Source organism: Martes martes (assembly GCF_963455335.1).
Source record: "Martes martes genome assembly, chromosome: 3".
In the NCBI taxonomy this organism is placed as follows: Eukaryota; Metazoa; Chordata; class Mammalia; order Carnivora; family Mustelidae; genus Martes; species Martes martes.
Window position 1 is genome coordinate 86656639 of NC_137890.1, and position 22316 is coordinate 86678954.

The 22316-nt window shown below is 45.3% G+C and overlaps 1 protein-coding gene across 1 annotated transcript; it reads left to right on the forward strand.

Annotated features, from left to right (window-relative positions):
- Positions 1-1162: 1162 nt before the first annotated feature.
- On the forward strand, positions 1163-21911 carry CYP27C1 (cytochrome P450 family 27 subfamily C member 1; the record flags this gene model as incomplete). Its single annotated transcript, XM_080799654.1, has 9 exons — positions 1163-1459; positions 7262-7452; positions 8848-9047; positions 10352-10561; positions 12358-12521; positions 15896-16062; positions 17269-17347; positions 17637-17840; positions 21795-21911. The coding sequence occupies exons 1-9, from the start codon at positions 1178-1180 to the stop codon at positions 21909-21911; spliced, it is 1614 nt and encodes a 537-aa protein (XP_080655780.1). The 5' UTR covers positions 1163-1177.
- Positions 21912-22316: the final 405 nt, after the last annotated feature.

The following is a 22316-nucleotide window of genomic DNA, read 5'->3' on the forward strand; positions in this document are numbered from 1 at the left end:
AGAAATTGAATACCTGTGGCCATCTTTGCTTCACTTACTTACTTACAATTATTATAATTGTATTATCATAATTGTGTAGATTTAACAGAGCTGTAAAGGCATAAATCAAAACAGAGCTGTAAAGGTATAAATCAAAAAGTAGATCAATTTTTGATTAGTAACAATACTTGGTGTTTGTGGTTTGTGTGTGTGTGTGTTTTCTTCTTCAGGTGCACGAGTACAAACCGTATGAAATCTTTAAGTAATGTTCTCAGTTTTTAGAGTAAGTTGTTGAACTGCTCATTCAGAGTCTCGGCTCCCTTCCTGAAACCAGATGACACACTTCTTGCCCTTCCCATGCCAAGTCCCTCCCTCAGTGGTCCACTTCCTCTCTACAGCAAGGCACTGAGCTCTGAACCCAAGCTGGCCAACTCCCCTCTCTTCTCACCTTCCCGTGGAGGTGTGTTCCTTTCTCCTAAGCATTGCATAACAGGACCAATCCTTGCCAGAAACCGGAAACTTGTCAAATGCCCAAGCCACTGTTCAAGCACCACACTTCCTCACTCCTTGCAGTGGAGAGCTGGGATAAAATCCAGGAGACTTATAAAAGCCAAATGGAGACTGCACAATTATCCTTATGGAAACTTGTGGTAAAATAATAGTGTGGCCATTTTACAATGTCACGAACTACGTGCACACATGATCAACATATTTGTATGTTGAATTGTAACTGTACAGCTTGAAATCATGAAGAGCTGTTTCTAAAATATATATACATAAAAAGTGAATTAGATTTTTCGGGTGTACTCTCCATAGTAATTTTTAAGGCAGAAAGTACTTTTAAAAATCCCAGTAGATTTTTCTTTTTCTTACTTTTTTTTGGGGGGGGCATGGTCGGAAGTGGGGTTGAATGTAAAATTTTGTGGTTTCGAAGAACGCTTAAGTGGTGAATTAATGTGATGTGAAGGAAAGCTAACCGCCTCATTCTCCAGCAGTCTAATCACAGACCACCCCTTTTTTTCCAGCCTTAGGGGAGGGAGCCTTTAATAATGGTCTGTGTAAACTGATGCCCAGGCGGTATGAGTTCGAAGAAGCGCTGCTCGAACACGTTGAAGCGGAGCAAAGAGCAACCCCCAAGGACAACAGCTCCCCAAACAAAAAAATTGCTTCGAACAACCAACGCACCCAAACGGCTGCAATGGCTCTGCTGGCGCGAATCCTGAAAGCCCGTGTGAGCCCGGCGCCCGGGCGGGGCGGGTTCCTGGGCTCCGGGGCCCCGCGGCCGTCCCGGCCCGAGGGCGCCCGGCTGCCGGCGGGGGCGCGGGCCGAGGACAAAGGAGCGGGGCGGCGGGGAGCGCCGCGGGCCGGGGGCCAGGCCGAGGGACCCCGCAGCCTCGCCGCCATGCCGGGGCCCCGCACCCTCGCCAACCTGGTGGAGTTCTTCTGGAAGGACGGCTTCAGCCGCATCCACGAGATCCAGGTAGCGGCGCGCGCAGGGCCGGGAGGGGAGCGGGCCAGGGCACTGTTCCTCTGAGCGCGGAGAGCTCGCGCGCGCCGGAGGGCGTCTGGGAGGAGGCACCGCGGAGGGGCCCGAAGGGATTCCAGGGAGGGGGCACCGGGCAGGGGACGCCGGAGGGTGGCGGTGCCAGGTCCTGCCGGGAAGGGGACGTGAAGGAGGGTCGCCCGGGAGGGACCCCAAGGAGGAGGCACCGGGCAGCGGATGCTGCGGGGGAGGGGGACGCCGGGCGGGGGTGGGGCAAGAAAAGTGGCCTCAAGGAAGGGCGCCAGGGCGGGGTCCTCGGACTGGGCGAGCCGGGGAGAGGGCTCTGGGGAGTGAGCGTGAGGAGGGGTGCCGGGGAGCAGTCCCCGGGTAGGAGACCTCGCGCGGGGTTGGGACGTGTGGAGCCCAGCTGAGGGAGTCGCCGTCCCGCCCCGGGATGGCCCCGAGGGGGGCCCAGAAGAGCTCCTTCTCCCGCGGGGGCGTTGGGGCCCGGCCCCGGAGCGCTGCGAACAGCTCTGAGCTCTCAGAGCACCGCGTCTACGCGGTCGAAGTCATGTTGAGTCCGTTTCTGGTCCCTTTTGCTTGTGTTTTGTAAATGGAAAACAAACACGCCCCCCCTCCCCCAAAGAGCCGAGGTCCAGAGGCCACAGGTTGTTTAGCCTCTAAGTGATGGGGTCGTCACACGAATGTAAATGAACCTTGGCTGCAAGCCAGGACTCAGGCAGGGACCTAGGAAGAACCCAGTCGTTCCAACAACCTGTGGGAGTTTGGGGACCGGCTCAGTCTACGGTTTCTTTTCTTTTTTCTTTTTTTCCTACGGTTTCTTTTCTTTTCTTTCTTTCTTTTTTTTTAAAGATTTTATTTATTTATTTGACAGAAAGAGATCACAAGCAGGCAGAGAGGCAGGTAGAGAGAGGAGGAAGCAGGCTCCCCGCTGAGCAGAGAGCCCGATGCGGGGCTCGATCCCAGGAGGCTTTAACCCACTGAGCCACCCAGGCGCCCCATCAGTCTACAGTTTCTTATCTCAACCCTGAATTTTGCCTTTCTTCCCTCATCGCACATTGCGCCCTTCATTGCAAGGCGACCCTCCACCTTCAAGGGTCATGGGATCTCCTTTCCTCTCGTTCGCTCTGGCAGCTGCTTCCTCGCTGGACTTCTTCATTTTCTCAGGGCTCCCACCCCAGCGCACACTTATTTCTGGGACCTGGGCCTTATGACCGTTTCCAAGAACACCCTCCCCACAGCCCCACTTCCTTTTGTTCAAATCTGTCATCCTTCAAAGCACTTCTCAGAGGAAATCTTCTGTGACCCGACCCCCCTCCCCCGCCCCGCCCCCGGCTGCGGTCATGGTCATTCATTCATTCCCTCAACCGAGAAGCATGCGTGATGGTGCAGAGGCCCTAATTGGGTTGGAGAAGCAGAAACTTCATTGGGAGAAAACAACAGTGGAACTCAGGAGCAAGTTTAATTTGATTGAAATTCCAGCCCCTCCTCTCCATCCCCCACACCTACACAGTATTCTGCCTGACATGCTTCTAGGGGTCAGAAATGATTTTCTCTCTTTTCCGTGTGGAATTTGAACATAAGCTATCAGGATGGTAGTTTTCAAATGGGATAAAATATGTTTTGCTATTGGTTGTGGGCAAGTCATTGCAGCTGGATTTTTTTTGTTTCTGGTTCCCCCCCCCCCCCCTTTTACCTGCCTCTGGTGCCATCTGGTTTTGTCCTCACAGTATAAACCCACAGTTGGTTCCTCAGCACAGGTTTCTTCCAGAAGCTGACCAGGTTTAAAACCTGCCTCTCTAGCAGGAGCCACCTAGGGAGCCACCTCTCCACAACTACAAAGTGTCTCAGTTCAGAGGGGCATTTTCTCTGCATCTGCCCTGCTTCCCCCCATCACCCTACAGGCAGCCCTCCTGCCCAAGGCTCAGACCCCGCCTATCACTGTGATAGGTCCTGAGTGGTAGCACCACCTGCCAGAGGACAGTCATGGAACTAACTCACCTGAGCTTTCCTGAAACAGGGTAGACAGGCCCCAACTGTTCCCAGCTCTGTTGTCCTTCTGGGCTCCCCTTTTCCTTTATTCTCCAAATAGCACTCATTTGCAAGAGCTGGAATCCTCCTGAAACCCCTCTGAGGACCCCAGGGAGTGCTTGATGGCCTTGGGTTACCCCACTGCAGGAGTGCTCAGATTGCTCTAGACTGAATAAGGTTTTAGCAAGCCCATCTGCCCTGTTCTCCAGCTTGTTCCTGAGGCACTTGTAAGAGGAAGACAGTTACTCTGTTACTATTACCTCCAGTATACTTTATTCCACTTGTGATCACACTTGTGATACAGTGTTAGCTCACGAGTCATCTGTATGGTTCAAGTCTTTCCTGTATAGGTGGAAAAGACCCAGGTGTTGGTTGAGTGACTTGCTGGAGGTCACACAGCTAGTTAGTGGCAGAACAGACATCCTAGCCTGTGTTGCCAAAGACTGGTTTCAGATGTGATGGAGCAGGAGGGCCCTGTGTTCAAATGTTAGCCCTCCACAGGGACCTGTGGAATCTTGACCAATCATTTATTCTTTCTGGACCTTAGTTTCCTTGTCTGTACAGGAGTCTGACAGTCCTCATCCATCTCACAAGTTATGGTGAGGTCAAATGAGATTAGGGCTGTGGAAGGGCTTTGTAAGCTATAATCATAACATGTAAATACTAATAATGAACATTTCTAGAACTCTTTTCAAAGTCCTACACATGAGGCAAGTTCTATTATTTGTCCATTTCTCAGGTGAGGAAACTGAAGTACAGTGGGTAAGGTTGCCTAGCTAATGCACGCTGAGCTAAGATTCAAACTCCAGTGTCTGTGCTTTTAATGTCCAGACAAATTCTAAGTACTGGGACTGACTGTATGGTTCTGTGGTCTGCTAGCAAAAAAGTGCTGTACACTATCTGGGTCATGCATCTTGTTCTTTCTTGTGCCTGGTCGATTGCTTCCTTGGGCTGAGGGTGCCCGTTTGATAGTTGAATTTGTTTGGGGAGTGACCCATTTCCCAGTAGTTTCAATCCCATTTCCCAGTAGTACAGTCATCTCATCCATGGTTCCCATTCAGAGACCCAGGGGAACACCTTTCAGCTGAGTCTGAGTTTCCTCATATCTGGGTGGGAGGACTTCAGTCAGGTTGATAAGGAAGTAAGTATCTTCTATCTGAGGAGTAGAAGAATGGAGAGACAACAGCCCCTTTGGCCTGCTATTTCTGAGGTTAAGAAGGGGGTGATAAGAAATGTTGGCAGATGCAAAAGAGAGACTTAAGTCATTTTCTCCATATGCTCTGCCCTGGCTCTGCCATGCTGACCTAAGTCTAGAGGCGCATGCTCTCTCTCTCTCTCTCTATTTATTTATTTAACCCATTCACATTTATTGTGATTTCTCTTTGTCTTTTGGTACTAGCGCTATTGAGATATAATTCATATACCATACAACAGTCACCACAGTCAATCTTAGAACATGTTCATAACCTTAAAAAGAAACCCCATATTGTTTCTTTAAGCTATCACTTCCCAACTCTCCATCCCTCCAGCCATAAGCAACCATTAACTTACCTTCTGTCTTTGTAGACTGGCCTATTCTGGACATTTCATATAACTGGAATCATAGCATGTGGTCTTTTGTGTCTGGCTTCTTTCACTTAGCATCACGTTTTCAAGGTTCATCTATGTTGTCGTGTGTACCAGTACATCATTTCTTTTTATGGACAAATAATACTCCAGTATAGGGGCATACTACATTTTGCTTGTCCATTCATCAGCTGACAGACACGTGGATCATTTCTACCTTTTTGCTAATTGTGAAAAATGCAGCTATGAACATTCATTATAAGTTTATTTTTGTATAGATATATGTTTTCATTTCTTTGGATATATATCTAGGAATGGAATTGCAGGGTGAAATAGCAGCTCTAGTTGAAACTTTTGAGGAACTGCCAGATTATTTCTCAAAGTGGCTGCACTATGTACATTCCAACCAGCAAGTGTAAGAGGTTGTGATTTCTCCGCATCCTTGCCAGGGCTTGTTCGTACCTATTCTTTTGATTATAACCACTGTAGTGGGTGTGAAGTGGCATCTCATTGTGATTATGATTTGCATTTCCCTGATGACTAATGATGTTGAGCTTCTTTTCATCTGCTTATTACTCATTTGTATATCTTCTTTGGAGAAATGTCCATTGGAATAATTGCCCGGTCTTTCATTGGTTCATTGTTTTATTGAGTTGTAATAGTTCTTTATATGTTTTACATACAAGTCCCTTATCAGATATGCACTTTGCAAATATTTTCTCAATTCTGGGGATTATCTTTTACTTTCTTTATAGTGTCCTTTGAAACCCAAAGTTTTAAATCATGATGAAGTCTAATTATCTACTTTTTCTTTTGTTGTTCATGGTTCTGATTTTATATCTTAAGACGCCATTGCCAAATTCAAGGTCATGAAGATTCACCCCTATCTTTTCTTGTAAGGATTTTATGGTTTTGGCTCTTACATTTAGGACTTGAACGCTTTTGAGGAAATTTTTATATCTGGTATGAAAAAGGGTATAAATTCATTCTTTGCCTTAGATATCCACTTGTCCCTGCACCCCCAGTTGTTGAAGAGACTATTCTTCCCCAAATTAATTGTCTTGGCACTGGCACCCTTGTCGAAAATCAGTTGACCAGAGATGTGTGGGTTTATTTCTGAATTCTCAATTCTACTCCAGTGGTTTAGATGTTTATCCTCATGCCAGTACTACACTGTCTTGATTACTGTTGCTTTTGTAGCAAGTTTTGAAATAGAGAAAAGGGAAGCCTTCAACTTTGTTCTTTTTTTCAGGGTTGTTTTTTATATTGGTCCCTTGCATTTCCGTATGAATTTTAAGCTTGTCAATTTTCTACAAAGCAGTCAAAAGAAATTCTGATAGAGATTGTGTTGAACCTATGGGTCAATTTGGGGAGTATTCCCATCTTAATAATTTTAAGTCTTCCAATCCAGGAACATGGGAAAGCTTTCCATTTATTTGGGTCTTCTTTAATTTCTTTCAATGGCTTTCACGTATAAGTTTTGTACTTCTTTTGTTGTCTAAGCTTTTATTGTTTTATTGTTTTTTATTGTTTTTGATGCTATTGTAAATGGAATTGTTTTCTTAATTTTCTTTTTGTATTGTTCATTGCAACTGACTTTTGTATATTGATCTTATATCCTGCAAGCTTGCTGAACTTATTAGTTCTGATAGTTTTTTAGTGGATTCCTCAGAATTTTCTGTATGGGAGATCATGTCATTTGTGATTAAATGTAGCTTTGTTCTCACTTTCTAATCTAGATGCCCTTTCTTTCATTTTCTTGATGGGGGCCATTTTTATAGGTTCATTACAGATTGCCTGCAGAGGGCTCTCTCTCTGCAGAACAGGGTGACAGAGCTGCTGAGGGTCTGGGACAGGCTAGCACAGTCTTTTTGGCTCTGGCCATTGAAGGCTCTGCAGTTCATCTGCATCCATAATGACATTTCTCTCTTGTTGCTCCACATAGCTAAGTATTGTTAAAATCATGCTCTAAAGAATAAGAAAACTTATGTGAATCTGGTTAATGACGTGAAAGTACATTTATCTTAGGAATATGTAAATTTACAACTCTGATTCAGCTCTGTTTAATGTAGAGCTTTCCTCTGCCCCAATTTTCTACTCCCCTAACACCCAGAAATGTTTATAAAAAAGGTATATCATATCTGTATTTTTTCCTTTTTTGGTTTCTCCATGGTATCGCAGCAGAAGCACACACGAGAATATGGAAAAATCTTCAAGTCTCACTTTGGTCCTCAGTTTGTAGTATCTATTGCAGACCGAGACATGGTGGCTCAGGTGCTCCGGGCAGAGGGGGCCGCGCCCCAGAGAGCCAACATGGGGTCCTGGCAGGAGTACCGACACTTGCGAGGGAGATCCACCGGGCTCATCTCGGCGTGAGTATGTGGCCCCGGTGGGTTGTGGTTGGGAGGCCCCTGCTTGGATACTTGGCTTCGAAAACCAGTCTTTAATAAATTGCACACCTCCCAGTGGCGTAGTGGCAAAACGGCCTCTTTGCATGATCTCCTAAATACTGGTGCCAGAGGGCCCATCCCTTCTCCTCTGGGAAGAGATTTGATGGCAGGGACAAGGTCGGGTTGCACTAGCCTGGAAGAAGGGAGGAACTGTTTCTCAAGCAGTGCTCCAAGGCTGTCAGTGTCCTCTCTGTGACAACGAAGGGAGGGAGGTTCACAGAGCAGATCTGTGGGCAGAGGGGGAAGGAGCAGCTGCTTTAGGAGACATCGAAGAGGGGCTAAGAGCCTTCCTGTGTGGATCGCTATGTGATGCTGTTCCCATCTCATAACAAGCTATGATTATTGTTTGTAAACAAGGCTTACCAACACCTCTGTGCCCCTAAGTGCTAATAAGCACAGTTCCAGGCAGGAAGGAGAACACAGAGCACCTGTGTATCCCCAGGTCCAAATCCCTTTGGTTTAGAAATTCCATTTGTGATTCTTTTTTCATATACATGCCCTATACATGAATTGAAGAGAAATACAACTATAGGTTTCTCAAATGAAGTAAATAAAAGCTGGGACTGGGTATCACCAGAGCCCCTCAACTTTGGCTCTGAGGGAAAAATCAAACACCTCCTCCCCACTGGTCCAGCCCCAGAGGGGAGTGGTCAAATGTTGTAAAAGCTCTCACTCTCTGTGCCACTAGTTGAGGCATCCACTATCCACTCTCCACCCAGGAGCTCAGTTCAGGGTTCAGGAGTTCATACACATAAACTTTTTTCTCTTTTGCTAATCCCAACAGCCTCATGTCTCATTATTATAATATTTCTGCAGGGTTTTTTCAAAGGATATCATCTCACTTTCTTTTTAATTATTTATTTATTTTTTTTTTAGATTTTTTTTTTTTTAAGATTTTATTTATATATTTGACAGACAGAGATCACAAGTAGGCAGAGAGGCAGGCAGAGAGAGAGAGACAGGGAAGCAGGCTCCCTGCTGAACAAAGAGCCCGATGTAGGGCTTGATCTCAGGACCCTGGGATCATGAGCTCAGGCGAAGGCAGAGGCTTTAACTCACTGAGCCACCCAGGCGCCCCTCATCTCACTTTCATAAAGATGATTCCCAGTGGGATTTTTTCCCCTTCCAAGTTTGCTTCGAGGGGAACAGACTGCAAGGCTGAAGTTCTCCCCTCCTCTTGCGCAGTATCTTTATTCTATTTGGATCGGCAGATCTTGTTGGCTTTTTATTGCTGGGGAAACTTTCAGAGGTTCCCTGAGTTCTTTTCCAGGAAGTCAATGGAAGTAAGATGATTTGAAACTCACTTTACTCTTCTAGGGAGGGTGAACAGTGGCTCAAGATGAGACGTGTACTGAGACAAAGAATTCTGAAACCAAGAGATGTGGCCATTTTTTCAAGCGAAATCAACCAAGTTATTGCTGATTTAATTAAAAGAATCTACGTCCTCAAGAGCCAGGCAGAAGATGGAGAAACAGTGACCAATGTCAATGACCTTTTCTTCAAATATTCAATGGAAGGTGAGGCGAAGTCAGAGGGTAGATGGCGGAAATGGTAGTTCTCATCTTCTGGGCATGCCCTATGTCCCTGGCAGGCACTGGGCTGAGCCCTGCACGTACACACCCATATCTCTCATGGTGCTGACTTAGCCAGGGGTACTGTCACCGCTGGTTTACAAGTGGGGAAATTGAAAACCCGCCCCCATTTTTAGTGGCAGAAACTTAATTTCGAATCCAGGTCTTTTTAACTCAAGAATCATGCTCCTAATTCCTGCATATTTTGCTTTAGCACAGTTTGTAGAAAACAGTAGAAGTTTAGAGGGCCTCTACTGCAGTCATTCTAGCTTTTAAAATTCATGTGGGATGGGTAGGGTATTCCCATCCATGTCCTAAAATAAAAAATCAAACCCCAAATGTAGTCATTGAAAAGTCCCCACCCTCTCTCTCTCTCCTGACCTGGGGAGGTCACAAGTTTCTTTAAAGGATACATGTGAATACTCTTTTTTTTTTGCTCAGAGGGAGAGAGAAAGCACAAGCAGGGGGAGGGGCAGGCAGAGGGAAAAGCAGGCTCCCTGCTGAGCAAGGAGCCGGATGCAGGACTCTATCCCAGGACCCTGGAATCATGACCTGAGCTGAAGGCAGATGCTTAACACACTGAATCACCCAGATGTCCCTAATTTTCACTTAAACAAAACAAAACAAAACCAAAACATAATAGTAGCGAACCAAACTTCTTGTTTTGTACTTTTGTACTCTATCAGCATCCTCCTTTTTTAAAAGAGAGTTTACCTTAATTCAAATTTAATTTTTAAGTTAACTTTTTAAAGTTCTGTTAATGCTCTCTGAACAGAGTAACAAAATCAACAGAGAGCTGTAAACACAGTGGAAAATCTTGCTTTTTCCTGATTCATTGAGACTGTTTCCTCTGCTCCTGTGACTCTCTGGGCCTGGGGCTCCCCCCTTCATGGCCCAGAGGAGCCACCTTTCAATTCCCTAATGTTGGGCAAGTGGCCAAAAGGTTAGGGCCTTTGCATCCTGGGTCTTGAACAAACCCTTAGGAGGGTCGGGGGAGGGGGCGGTGGGGGCTGCTATACGGCTGAGCCCTGCCAGACAAAAAGAATGACCGGCCAACCTGCTTCCTATCAGCCCTGAATACTCAAGCCCTGGAGCTTAGGACCTGGTAGAGAAAACCTCTGGTGATACAGCAGAACCTCGCTGGAGGAAGGCCCCTTGATTGCTTTTGCAACTTTTATGGCTAGATGTTGCCTGTTGATACTGTGCGTAAGGAAAAAGGAGAGGGTCTTTCAACTCACTTTCCCGTGCAGGAGTGGCCACCATCCTTTATGAGAGCCGCCTGGGCTGCCTGGAGGACAGCATCCCGCAGGCCACCGTGGACTACATCGAGGCCCTGGGGCTCATGTTCAGCATGTTCAAGACCTCCATGTATGCGGGCGCCATCCCCAGGTGGCTCCGCCCATTCGTCCCGAAACCCTGGCGGGAGTTCTGCAGGTCCTGGGACGGACTCTTCAGATTCAGTAAGAGAAGAATCGAGGGGCCCCTGTTGTCTCACCGGTTGACCCAGCTGCGCGGCTTGTGGCCGTATCTGAGGCTTCTGCCGCTGGAGGGGTGACGCTGCGGAGGGTGGCCTGGCGTGGTTGTGTGCTATTACTTGGACCTGTTATCTGGCTCGGCTTCTCAGATGAAAAGACGCATGTGGGTTGCTACTATCAGCAACGCGACCGATTTCCCATTTTTGAATTCTTTTCATTGTGACAAACATGCTAGCGGTGATATATGCAAGTAAATGTTGTCCACAATAAAAAAAAGGGAGATGATGTCTTTGGTCCAATGATTCTGTCAGTGCTTGAAGTGCAGACAGCGTTTTGGGCCTGTGCATTTTTTTCTTTCTTTCTTTCTTTCTTTTTTTTTTTTTAAATAATTTTTACTAACATATAATGTATTATTTGCCCCAGGGGTACAGGTCTGTGAATCATCAGGCTTACACATTTCACAGCACTCACCATAGCCCATACCCTCCCCAATGTCCATAACCCAGCCACCCCATCTCTCTCCATCCATCCCCCAGGAACCCTCAGTTTGTTTCCTGAGATTAAGAGTCTCATATGGTTTGTCTCCCTCCCAATCCCATCTTGTTTCGTTTTTTCTTTCCCTGCCCCCCACAACCCCCTCACCACCTCTCAAATTCCTCATATCAGGGAGATCATATGATAATTGTCTTTCTCTGATTGACTTATTTCGCTCAGCATAATACCCTCTAGTTTCATCTACATTGTTGCAAATGGCAAGATTTCATTTCTTTTGATGGCTGCAGAGTATTCTAGTGTATATGTGTATATATATATATATATATATATATATATATATATATATATACACCACATCTTCTTTATCCATTCATCTGTTCTTTCCATAGTTTGGTTATTGTGGACATTGCTGCTATAAACATTCGGGTGCGGGCCTGTGCACTTTCACTCAAACATTCTCACTTGCAGCTTTTTGGAAAGAGACAAATTCTCTGTTTCTTACCTGGTGAAACAAACTAGGAAACTATACTTTGTTCAAACCCAGCAAAGCGAGATTAGTTTTCCTACATAGCTAACCAAGGATTTCCAAAAAGCAAAGATTTGCAAAATGTTTGTTAGAGTGATGTTTTTTAGAACAACACTAATGTTGAAAGAAGTGTCCCATAGTGTCTTTTGAAGACCAACATTCATTTGAATATGTAAGTTCTGATGGATTGAACGTGGCACTATCTTTTTAGGGTAACATAGCCTTTACCCTCACTCCATTCTCCCTTCTGGAAACATGGTAGGAAAAAAAAAAAAAAAAGAAAAAAGTAAAAAGAAGGATCTGCAGTCTTATTACCCCAAAGCTTTCTTGGCTCTTTGATGAGTAAAGGAAACATTTGCAAGTATCTTCTGCATTATTTTCAGAGAGGAAGAGATATTTAGCTTGTCTTTAATTTTTTTAAAAAGTTTTATTTATTTGAGAGAGAGAGAATGAGCATGAGGTGGGGGAGAGGGACAAGCAGACTCCCTGCTGAGCAGGGAGCCTGACTCGGGACCCTACCCCAGGACTCTGGGATCGTGACCCGAGCAGCAGGTAACTGACTGAGCTGTGCAGGTGCACCCTGTTTTTAACTTTTCATTCATTTATACAAACAAGCATGTGGATGAGTTTCCCAGGTTGACAGCAAATCGACCTGGGTTTCGTTTAGCTTTGGAATCTGCCACAGATTAAGTTACTGGGAAGATGAAGAGGTTATTCTCAACCAAAACTTCTTTCGAAAGAAATAACTTTTTTCAAACAGGCCAAATCCACGTTGACAACAAGCTGAAGGACATACAGTCCCACATGGACAGCGGGAAGAGCGTGAGAGGGGGGCTGCTCACATGCCTCTTCCTCAGTCAGGAGCTGACGCTGGAGGAGATCTATGCCAACATGACGGAGATGCTGCTGGCTGGCGTGGACACGGTGAGTGTCTTGGCCTTTGTCTCTTCTTGATAAGCAAAGCACAGCTAAAGCCAGGAGCCTTCCTGAGTAATCTCATACGTGCATACGTGTTGGTGCTAACAACTTCTGCTTCACTGCTGAAAGTTTCCAGGAGAAAACTCCAACTTTTAAATAATATACATGTATTTTAAAACATAAAACCATAATTCTGCAAAAAATGTAAGTTATCACACACACAAAGTAACAATATGTTTTAAAGCTTAAAAATCATTCCCGATTGACAAACCTTGGTCCTTTGCTTCATAATATAAAAAATGAAGAAGGCACAGACATTAGAAATATTATTATTTATCATTTAAAGTTTTACAGGGTCACGGAGAACTCCCCAATTCATTTTATAAAGCCACCATCCCTTTTAAGCCCAAATGTGCTAAGGAGAGCATAAAGAAAAGAAAGTTTAATAAACAGTTTGACTCATGAATATGTGTGTCTATCGGTCTTAAGTAAGATGCTGATGAATAGATGTATTGTGGCAGATGAGTAATCTACTATGACCAAGGAAGGGTGACTATCAGAATGAACAAAGCACAGCCAAGAGACTGGGTGGGAATTGCATCCCATGTTGTTAAGTGAGAAATGAAGACGTAGAAAACTGTGTATGTTTTGCTCCTATTGGTAAAACAAACAGTGGCCCAGCCCCTGCTCGTCTGTGTGCGTGTCCATATCTGTACATGATTTTATGAGTGTGGAGGAAGGGGTGGAGGGAGCACACTGGGTTGTTAACGTGGGTTACCTGCCTGGGGAAATGGGAGCCAAGTTTCCCTCCAAAACATATGTGTAATGGGATACATTTATTCATGTATGAAAAATGATATACATGTGGGTATATATACAGAGAAATTTAAAAATTTGCTAAAAAGAAGTAGTGAAACAGGAAAAAGCAGGGCTAGGTTTTTAGTATTTGGTGGAGGAAAAGTTAGTTGAGTGAAATAATTAAGATTTGCCTGATGCTTCACTATTTCCAAAGCCCTTCAAAACTAAACAACTAAGCTTTTCCTTTACAGGAGTGCTTCTTGAACTTGAATAAGGCACAGACCTCCTGTTTAAAGGGAGAACCGTCCCACCCCAGGGTTGACATCGTTTTTATTATAATGTCACATAAACATGTAAAAGCAAAAAACTTAGTATAAATTCCTTATTTTTATGGATCTTCTACAACAATAAAACAAAGACATGTATAAAACTAACCAATGGAATCAATGTGATCACTGAAAATCCTAATCAGCCACGTGAATGTGATGAGTGGTGTGGGTTTGCTTGAATGGGGAGGGGATGAGCGGAGTGAATGGTTGGCCTTGCCTCTTAAGAGGATTTGGGTGTATTGTCCCTCCTGCCCCCTGGTGGTAACTAAGAGCATCACATGAGGTGGAGCACAGAAAGGACCATTCCTACCAGAGGCCCCTGAAAGGAACATCAGCAGACACGTTCTTATAATTCATATTCATTGTCTAAAATATTACTTAAAAAAACTTTATTGCAGTATAACTTATGCAAAAGAAATGGCACCCTTTTAAACCATACAATTTATTATAACTTGTTGGCAGATACAAGATAAACACAAATCTGATCATTTATGAAACCACCACCCTAATCAAGATCCTGAATATTTCTACCACCCCTGAAATTTCCTTACTCCCATTTCAGTCCATCTCTCCTGACCCGCCTGCCCCAGGTAACCGCTGATCTGCTTTCTGATGCTCAACATCAGTTCTCACTTTTCTAGAAATTTTTAGAAATAGAATCATACAATGTGTATTTTGCATCCAGCTTCATTTAGTCAGCGAATGATTTCAGGATTCACAGATAGTTGCATATGAAAGTAGTTTATTCATCATTTTATTGCGCTTCACAGATAGGTTTTGTTTTGTTTTTTTTTTTTTTTCAAATTAAATGTTTGTGGCCACCCTGCATTGAGCAAGACTGTTGTCTCCATTTTTCCAATAGCATCTGCTCATTTTTTGTCTCCAAGTCATATTTTGCTAATTCTCATGATATTTCATTTTCATTATTATTATATTCATTATAACAATACACAACACATATTATATACATAATTTGTATTAGATATTGTTATATATAACATAAATATATATTATATGTAGTAACATATAATAATAGAATCACTGGTCTGTGCTCAGTGGGTGATTAGGACTTGCTGAACTCTCAGGTGATTGTTTGCAGTTTTTACCAATAAAGTATTTTTAAATTAAGGTGGGTAAGTTGTTGTTTTAGACATAATCCTATTGCATACTTAGGAGATTACAGTAAAGTATAAGCATGGCTTTTATTTGCACTAGGAAAGCAAACAGTTCATTTGACTCACTTTATTGTGATACTCGTTTTATTGTGGTAGTCTGGAACCCAACCCAGATTATCTCCAAGGTATGCCTATAGTATTCCATTGTATGCATATACCACATTTGGTTTTTCCACAGAAATGTGATTGTAATAGAAATTTCTAAATTTTTTCCTTATCATTTATAAGGAAGAACTTGCACATTATATATATTATAGGTGAGCTTGCTCTCTAAAAACATATGATACCTATCACAGGGAAATGATATCAGATAGCCTACAGATTTTGATTTTTTTTTTAGGTAAAAGTAAAGGCATTTATATTGTGAACTTTACTTGTTTATGAGAGTGAAATACAGTCACATAGATAATAGAGAAAATGTAGTGAAAGTCTTGGAGCTTCGGAGAATAAGACAGAATTATTTTCAATAACCAGAAATGTAATTCTTCAGTCTGAGACATGGTATTAATAAAAATGGTACTGTTTTGAATAAATGATCTATTAAATCTTTATAGGTTGCTTTACTTGAGAAGGTCATGGAAACAGTGAACAAATTACCCCCTGCCCCCTATGAGCAAGTCCTGCCCAGTCATTGTGGCCCTGGGCATTGCCAGACTGAACAGTTCCCATGCTGACCAGCAGGCTCTGGCCCTTGCTAGCAAAAACCAGATGACATTTGCAAAGAAGGTCACAGAAAGTTCCATTCACAACTTCCAGGCTTGACCAGCATCCTTAGGTCCTCTCAGATGCCATTGAAGGGGACTGCTCTTATGTGATCCAAAAAAGTTCCAAAATAATGTCTTCTGCAGCCCTTCATTGAAAGAGCATCTGAATCACACAGTTGATGTTACTTTCCAAAAATATTTGTTGGTTTTTTTTTTCTGGCATGATTTAGGAAAAATCAGCTTTTGCTTTGGTAAGGCCTATGAACATGACTTTGCACATGTGCTTATGCTCACTTGACTTCCTGGCCGACGTTGCCTGTTGCTTAAATCCTTGGTTTTACCCATGTGGCTGTGTCTGCTGGTTTCTTTATTAGACATCCTTCACGTTATCCTGGGCAGTGTATCTCCTGGCGAGGCACCCAGAAGTGCAGCAGACCGTGTACCAGGAGATCCTTAAGAATTTGGGGGATAGGCACGTCCCAACGGCAGCCGACGTCCCCAAAGTCCCACTGGTCAGAGCTCTGCTGAAGGAAACACTGAGGTAAAAGGCTCACCAAAATTCATGTAAAAAACTGTCTTGTAAGTCTCTGATGCTTTATCATCATGATTTAATTGGGTTCAAAACAAATGCACCAACAACCTCCAGTGGCCGAAGGAGATAGTTTTAACCATCTTTGTTTCCTCTCTGCTCTTGTCAGAATAGCAGAAAGGCTGCTGCTCTGTTTTATGGTCTGAACTATTAATTGTTCTTCATAAAGTTCTTTGGAGCCATCACCCCACGACATTGTATCTGCTTTAGTCATTTGTTTCACCAAGTTCCCCAGCATGCTTCTGGAGCAGTACTCCGTGGTTCCCGTTCCTCTGAATGTAAAGCAGAGCAAGAGGGATTGATCAGGAAAATATTTTGGGCTGTTTGGCTGATTACCAAACCTGCTTACTGTGGTTCTTGTGTGGATATGCTAGTCGGACTGGCAACACCGAGTGGACTCACTCACTCCATGACAGGGTTTTACTGACCATTCAGAAAAGGCGGACGTGAGGGACGTGGGTGGCCTTGAGTGGGTTTGGGTGGGAGGTAGGATCAGGCGGCCAATGAAATTTCTTCCTCCTTTGAGGTTCAGGGATTCTGAACCCCGCGTTCCTCTGTGGAGGACCGCCGTGCAGAGGAGCTGAGATGGATTCATGGTATGCCCTACAGTGATTCTTTTAAACTTGACTTGATCATGGTGTTTCAAGTTGTACCTCCTCAATCCATAGCATGTTGTTTAAGCTCGGGGGGAAAAAAGCTAGCTGTGTGTTTACTGGTATTTGTCAATTGCAATTTTATTCAGAGTTTTCTCCAGATTGACTCTCAGAGACAATCCAAACGCTGAAGTAGAGCTTTTCTGAACATGTGTTTCCTGGGTCCCTGAGCCCTGTGGCCTGTTCCCTGAGGAAGGGGGTCCCATGTGCACGTAAGTTTCCCAGACTCAGGATTATCCCTCCTGGGAACACAATAGCACGTTCAAAGCTCTGCTTTGTGTTTCATGAACATTTTTGACCAGGGGACCTGCTTTCCCGTTCCTCAGGGTACTCACCGGCCAAAGCTAAGGAACCACGCAGGTCCTCACAAGATTGTTTAGGTGAAACTGGACCTCGTGTTACATTTTAGAAAAATGAAAATGACAAGATGTCCAGATTTTTGGAAGTGAAGTAAAATACTTTAAAAGTGACTACCCCAATCCTGCTCCTGTTGGTTCTTTTCCAGGCTGTTTCCAGTGTTGCCGGGGAATGGCCGAGTGACCCAGGAAGACCTGGTCATTGGCGGGTACCTGATTCCCAAAGGCGTGAGTGTTGGGGGTGCCAGGGTGTGGGGTATTGGGCTCTGCCATGTGGCTGAGCAGGAAGTCTGCTGGTATGTTTAGGAAGTCCTTGCGCCCTAGCAAGTATCACTAGGTTCCTTTCCTTCTGCACGTGTTTTATGATGAAGATGGGGCTTTGGAAGCAAGGACCCTTACGTGTCTCCTCCTAGCCAGAAGTATCTCGGGAGGGACCTGCCAACAGGGTTCTTGCCTCTGCCCTGCTTTTGTGTGATCCTATTCTTCATTCCTTTTCTGTTGCAAATGGTGCCCTCAGACCCAGCTGGCCCTCTGCCACTATGCCACGTCCTATGCGGATGAGAACTTCCCTCGGGCCAAGGAGTTCCGGCCGGAGCGCTGGTTGCGGAAGGGAAGGCTGGACCGAGTTGACAACTTTGGGTCCATCCCCTTTGGGTATGGGGTTCGGAGCTGCATCGGGCGGAGAATCGCAGAGCTGGAGATCCATCTCCTTGTGATCCAGGTAGGCGGGTGGGAGCCAGACATCAGCCTTCTGCCTTGGCCTTGTTTCCTGGGCTCCATCAGACCAAGACTTGAGTAGGAAAGGAGATGCATTTGGAACATTTGAAAAACTCCAAAGTAAGAGCTTCGTGTTAAATCCTTTTTACATTTTAAAATGCCACCCCCTTGGGTCCCTTGACCACCCACTGAGCCTCTTCTCCTTGGAACCATGGAGCAGCAGTTTGGGCCCTTGGAGGCCTGAAGGACTGGGAAGTGTCCATGTTGTGCTGGGTCTACAGGGGCCCAAGAGCTCAGCTCTTCGTCACACGAGGAGCTCTCGACAGAAGTGAATGGGAAGGTGACACACATGTCAAAAGGTTTGGGAGAAGCAAAGGCATTAGGAGGCTCCTTAAAATGCAGGTTCCTGAGCCTCCACAGAGATAGTAATTTGGTGGGTCCGGGGTGGCTAAATTGTGTTTGAAAGAAATTTTATAAAATGAAAGAGTTAAAAAAATTTTTTCCAAAGGATTTTATTTATTTGACAGCACAAACGGGGAACAGCAGGCAGAAGAAGAAGAGACTTTAGTAGAGAAAATTCTACTTGTTAGGTTTCCCTGCGAATTTAGGAAGACTACTATTAACATGTCTTAGCCATGGAAGACGTTGGCCCAAGGTTTGGGAGCTACTGCCATTGACATCTACATTGCATGTAGAGATTACCTGGTGACCCAGGCTCCCCATTTTATTGAGGAGGCAACGGAGGCTCAGAGAGTTGGAGCCACTTGCCCCGGTCACAGAGTGGCAGGTACATGGCATGATCCAGGTGTCTTGACTCCTTTCTACATTTCCACCATGTTATGGAGGTGCTTTCCTGCAGCCTCACAGAGCTTAGAGCAGAACTCTGAGAGGTTAGGACCTCGAAAGATGGCATGAGTGAGTGCAAGGCGCTATGGAAGCCAGGCCAGCCTGGGAGGGTGGAGAGGGATTCTGGATGGTCAGCACTTGGGGACAGCTCTGAGAGCTGGAGAACTTGAGAGGCTTCTGCTCAGCTGGGGAGTGGGCAGCAGAGGTGTGGGAGCAGAGCACCTCTCGAGCTGGGCGGCGCAGGTGGAGAAAGACTGGTGACCGGTGTGTCCAACAGTCATCCCCAACTCGGTCGGGGTGGGGGTGACTGCTGGCCAGGCTCAGTGGGGTTGCCACCAGTGCAGCCATTCCTGGGGACGGTCGGCCCTGCGGACACTGACCCATCCTGCTGCATCTGGGGTGAGAGGCAGCTCAGTGTGGTGGAGGTGGGAGTTCTGGGGCAAGTGGACTCAAATCCCAGCTCTGCTGTTTGCTGGTTCTGACACTCTGGGCAGGTTTCTCAGCCATGAGGAGCCTATTTCCTTATTCATGACATGGGCCAAATACCTACTTCTTGCGTGTGTGAGGACACAGTCTGTGCTGGAGAAGTGGAAGCTGCTGTTGGCCACGCACCCGCTCTGAGTGTCTGCCCCTGGGTTTGGGGAAGGTCTCACGCTATGAAGTGCTGCCATAGATTCTGCAGCCATATCCGGGACAGGCAGAGGCTTGCTACTGAGGTGGCCATGGGGCTTTCTAGTCCTGCATGGCGCTTCCTTGGAAGAGGGTCAGGAACAGGGTGTTTGGTGGCCGTGTTGGGGTTTTGTTTCTTGGTGCTATTAACATACAACTGTACCTGCTGGAGTTTTCCTTAGAGTCCTCATTTCTACTTGTGCAAATAGAGAAAGGGAGCACCATTATCTGTAATTGTCAAGGGGGGAAAAAAAAAGAGGGAGAGGAGGCACAGATAAGCCATGCTAAGAATGAGAAAAGAGATAAAGCTGAAAATGCAGTTGCTGATTTTTTTAAATCAAGAAAATACTACAAATCACTTTTTTTGCTAATAGATTGGAAGACTTAGATAAAATGTACAATGTACTAGAAAACGTAAGTTGCCCAAATTGACTTGAAAGAGAATAGACCTCAGATACCGAATGCATGGAGTCAGTGGTAAGAAGATTTGCCCCCCAGATGTTCCAGACCTAGACAGTTTCATTGCAAGTTTTATCAAACCTTCAATGAATGGGTAATCATCATCTTATACAAACAGAGGCTAGGAAAAGGAAGTCTCATTTTTATGAGACTTGCATGGACCCAATAGTCAAAACCTGGAGAGGGTAATATAAGAAAGGAAAACCACCAGCCAGTCAGATTTATTAACAAAGAGGGAAGATATCCTAAGTGAAAACTTGGCAAATGGAACTTTGCTGGTTAGGCAACAGAGATGCATCCCCAGCACATCAGGTTTATTCAGAAGTGCAAAGATGGCCCACCTTAGGGACATCTGTTGGTATCACTTGCCACAGTAGCTAATTGAAGGAGAAAAATTAAATGACCCCTCCCCCCAAAAGAATGATAACATGCCACACACATTCATGAAGAAAATCTCTTAGCAGTAACAGAAGGGCTTTCCTTAACAAGGTAAATGGCGTCTCCCCCAGTAGGATGGGGAACATGCCTGTGGCTTCAGGAAGGGAAGGGACTTTAGTGGTGCACTGTCAAATGGGAGCAAGATCTTTGTATCATGCAGAGAACTTTTAGAAGATACACTTTAGCTCCTTGGGACTTGAGCTGCAAGAGGGGCTTTGTTTATTGCTTTGTTTTGTTTTGTTTGCTTTTGCTTTGTTTCCTGTGTAGTTTGGATTTTCTTTTAGTGAGCATAGTGTTGCCCACTCAGAAAGGGAAGAAGGCCATGTGGCACGTTGGCCTGGAAGTGGAGGAGATCTACACATGAGTTCTTTTGCTATGTGGGATGTGCAAGCAGTTCTGAGAAGTCAGAACCAAAGGTCAGAGGTTAGGTGTTTTGCTGAAGCTATCTTGATGCTATAACATGTTGGAGCTGCCTAACTACAGTCATTCAGCTTGGCTCTTGAAATGTGACAATGGAGGAGGTCCAACATGTGTTACTAGTCAGCCCTGCTCCTTCCCCCTGCAGACCTCCCCTCAGGTGGGCCCCAGCCCACCTGAGGACCTGTCAAGGGGTCCCGGTTCTTTGCTTGGGAGACAAGGCTGGAGAGGGAGTCAGGGCTGGGTGGGGGTGGGCAAGCTGGATCCCATGTGACATTTTATGTTCTCCCAAACTGACACTTTGTTAGGCTGGACTTTATTCTGGACCCAGTGGGCAGCAGGGTAAGGGGCAGTAGCTAGTGCGCTGGTGAGCCCTTCCTCCCCTCCAGGAACCCATGTGTGCTCTGACTCAGGCCTTTAGAGCAGGTTGCCTTGAGTTCCCTAAGCCAACATGACCTTGAACATCAGGCCAGGGCCGGTAGGTGGCCAATGTTATTGCTTTAAGCTGATGGATACTTTGGTGTTCTCTAAAACTCATTGTTGAGGTACTTTCCAGGCTGACCCTGAATGGTAGAGCTGGTTCTCTTTTTGAGCTGCAGAAATGAGAAATGCAATCAAAGGTACAGATTGAGAATATTTAAATTGAGGACATCACTGAAGCCTGTTTGGATGATTCACTTGCCAACAGCAGTGCGCTCTCCCGGGCCTCTATCACCTTGGGTTCCTAGCCGGTGGGAAACCTGGAACTTTCACCTTGTCCCTCTGTCCTCCTTCCTCCTTTGATTCCTTCTTTACCTTGACCTAAAGAGGAAGCAGAGGAGTTGGAGTTTTGAAATGGCTGAGAAAATGGAAGTCATTTGAACATTGTGTCTGCATATCTTTGTCATGTGAGCTTCCCAGTTGCTCAGCGGACAGGCTGGGCTCCCGTGCGGACCTAGTGCTGCTCTCAAACCCGCAGCAGCCCCTGTATCCCCTGACCGGTGATTGGTGTCCGCACCATGGCCATGCCCACTTCCTGAGCTCCTTGCAGCCCGTGGCCACTGCAGGAAGAGGAGAGGCTCTCATTCAGAGCACTATGAGTCCTCTGCCGACCCCATTTTGAATCCCACCTCTCTCTTTCTCTTCTTAGTTGCTTCAACATTTCGAGATCAAAACATCCTCTTGGACTAAAGCTGTTCCTGCAAAAACCCATGGGCTGCTGACGCCAGGGGGACCAATCCATGTGCGTTTTGTTAACAGAAAGTGAGCCTGGATTTTTAAACTCAGCCAGCTGCCTGATACAAACCGGTGTTCCAGTGTCACTGATGATAGCAGTGGAGGGAAACCATCACTTTTACAGGCTGTCTTGGTGAAAAGTTGCCCCCCACCCCCAGGTTCTGGGAGACTTGTACATCTTTATGCAAAGTAATTTGAAAAGATTATTTGACTTTGGCAAACCAGTGTAGCCTTTTCTTTGGAGAAACAACTGTTTAAAAACGAGGGGCACTGAATTCCTGGTGTCTCCTCCGTGGTCTTACCCTGGTGCTATACTTGATATTCAATTAATTATAGTCTCCTATGCATTTGTGCAAGGAAGTGTTGGTTTACTTACAAATTCCGTGCTTGAACATATGTCCTGTAATACTGTACCAGGACTCTATGTCAGGAGACC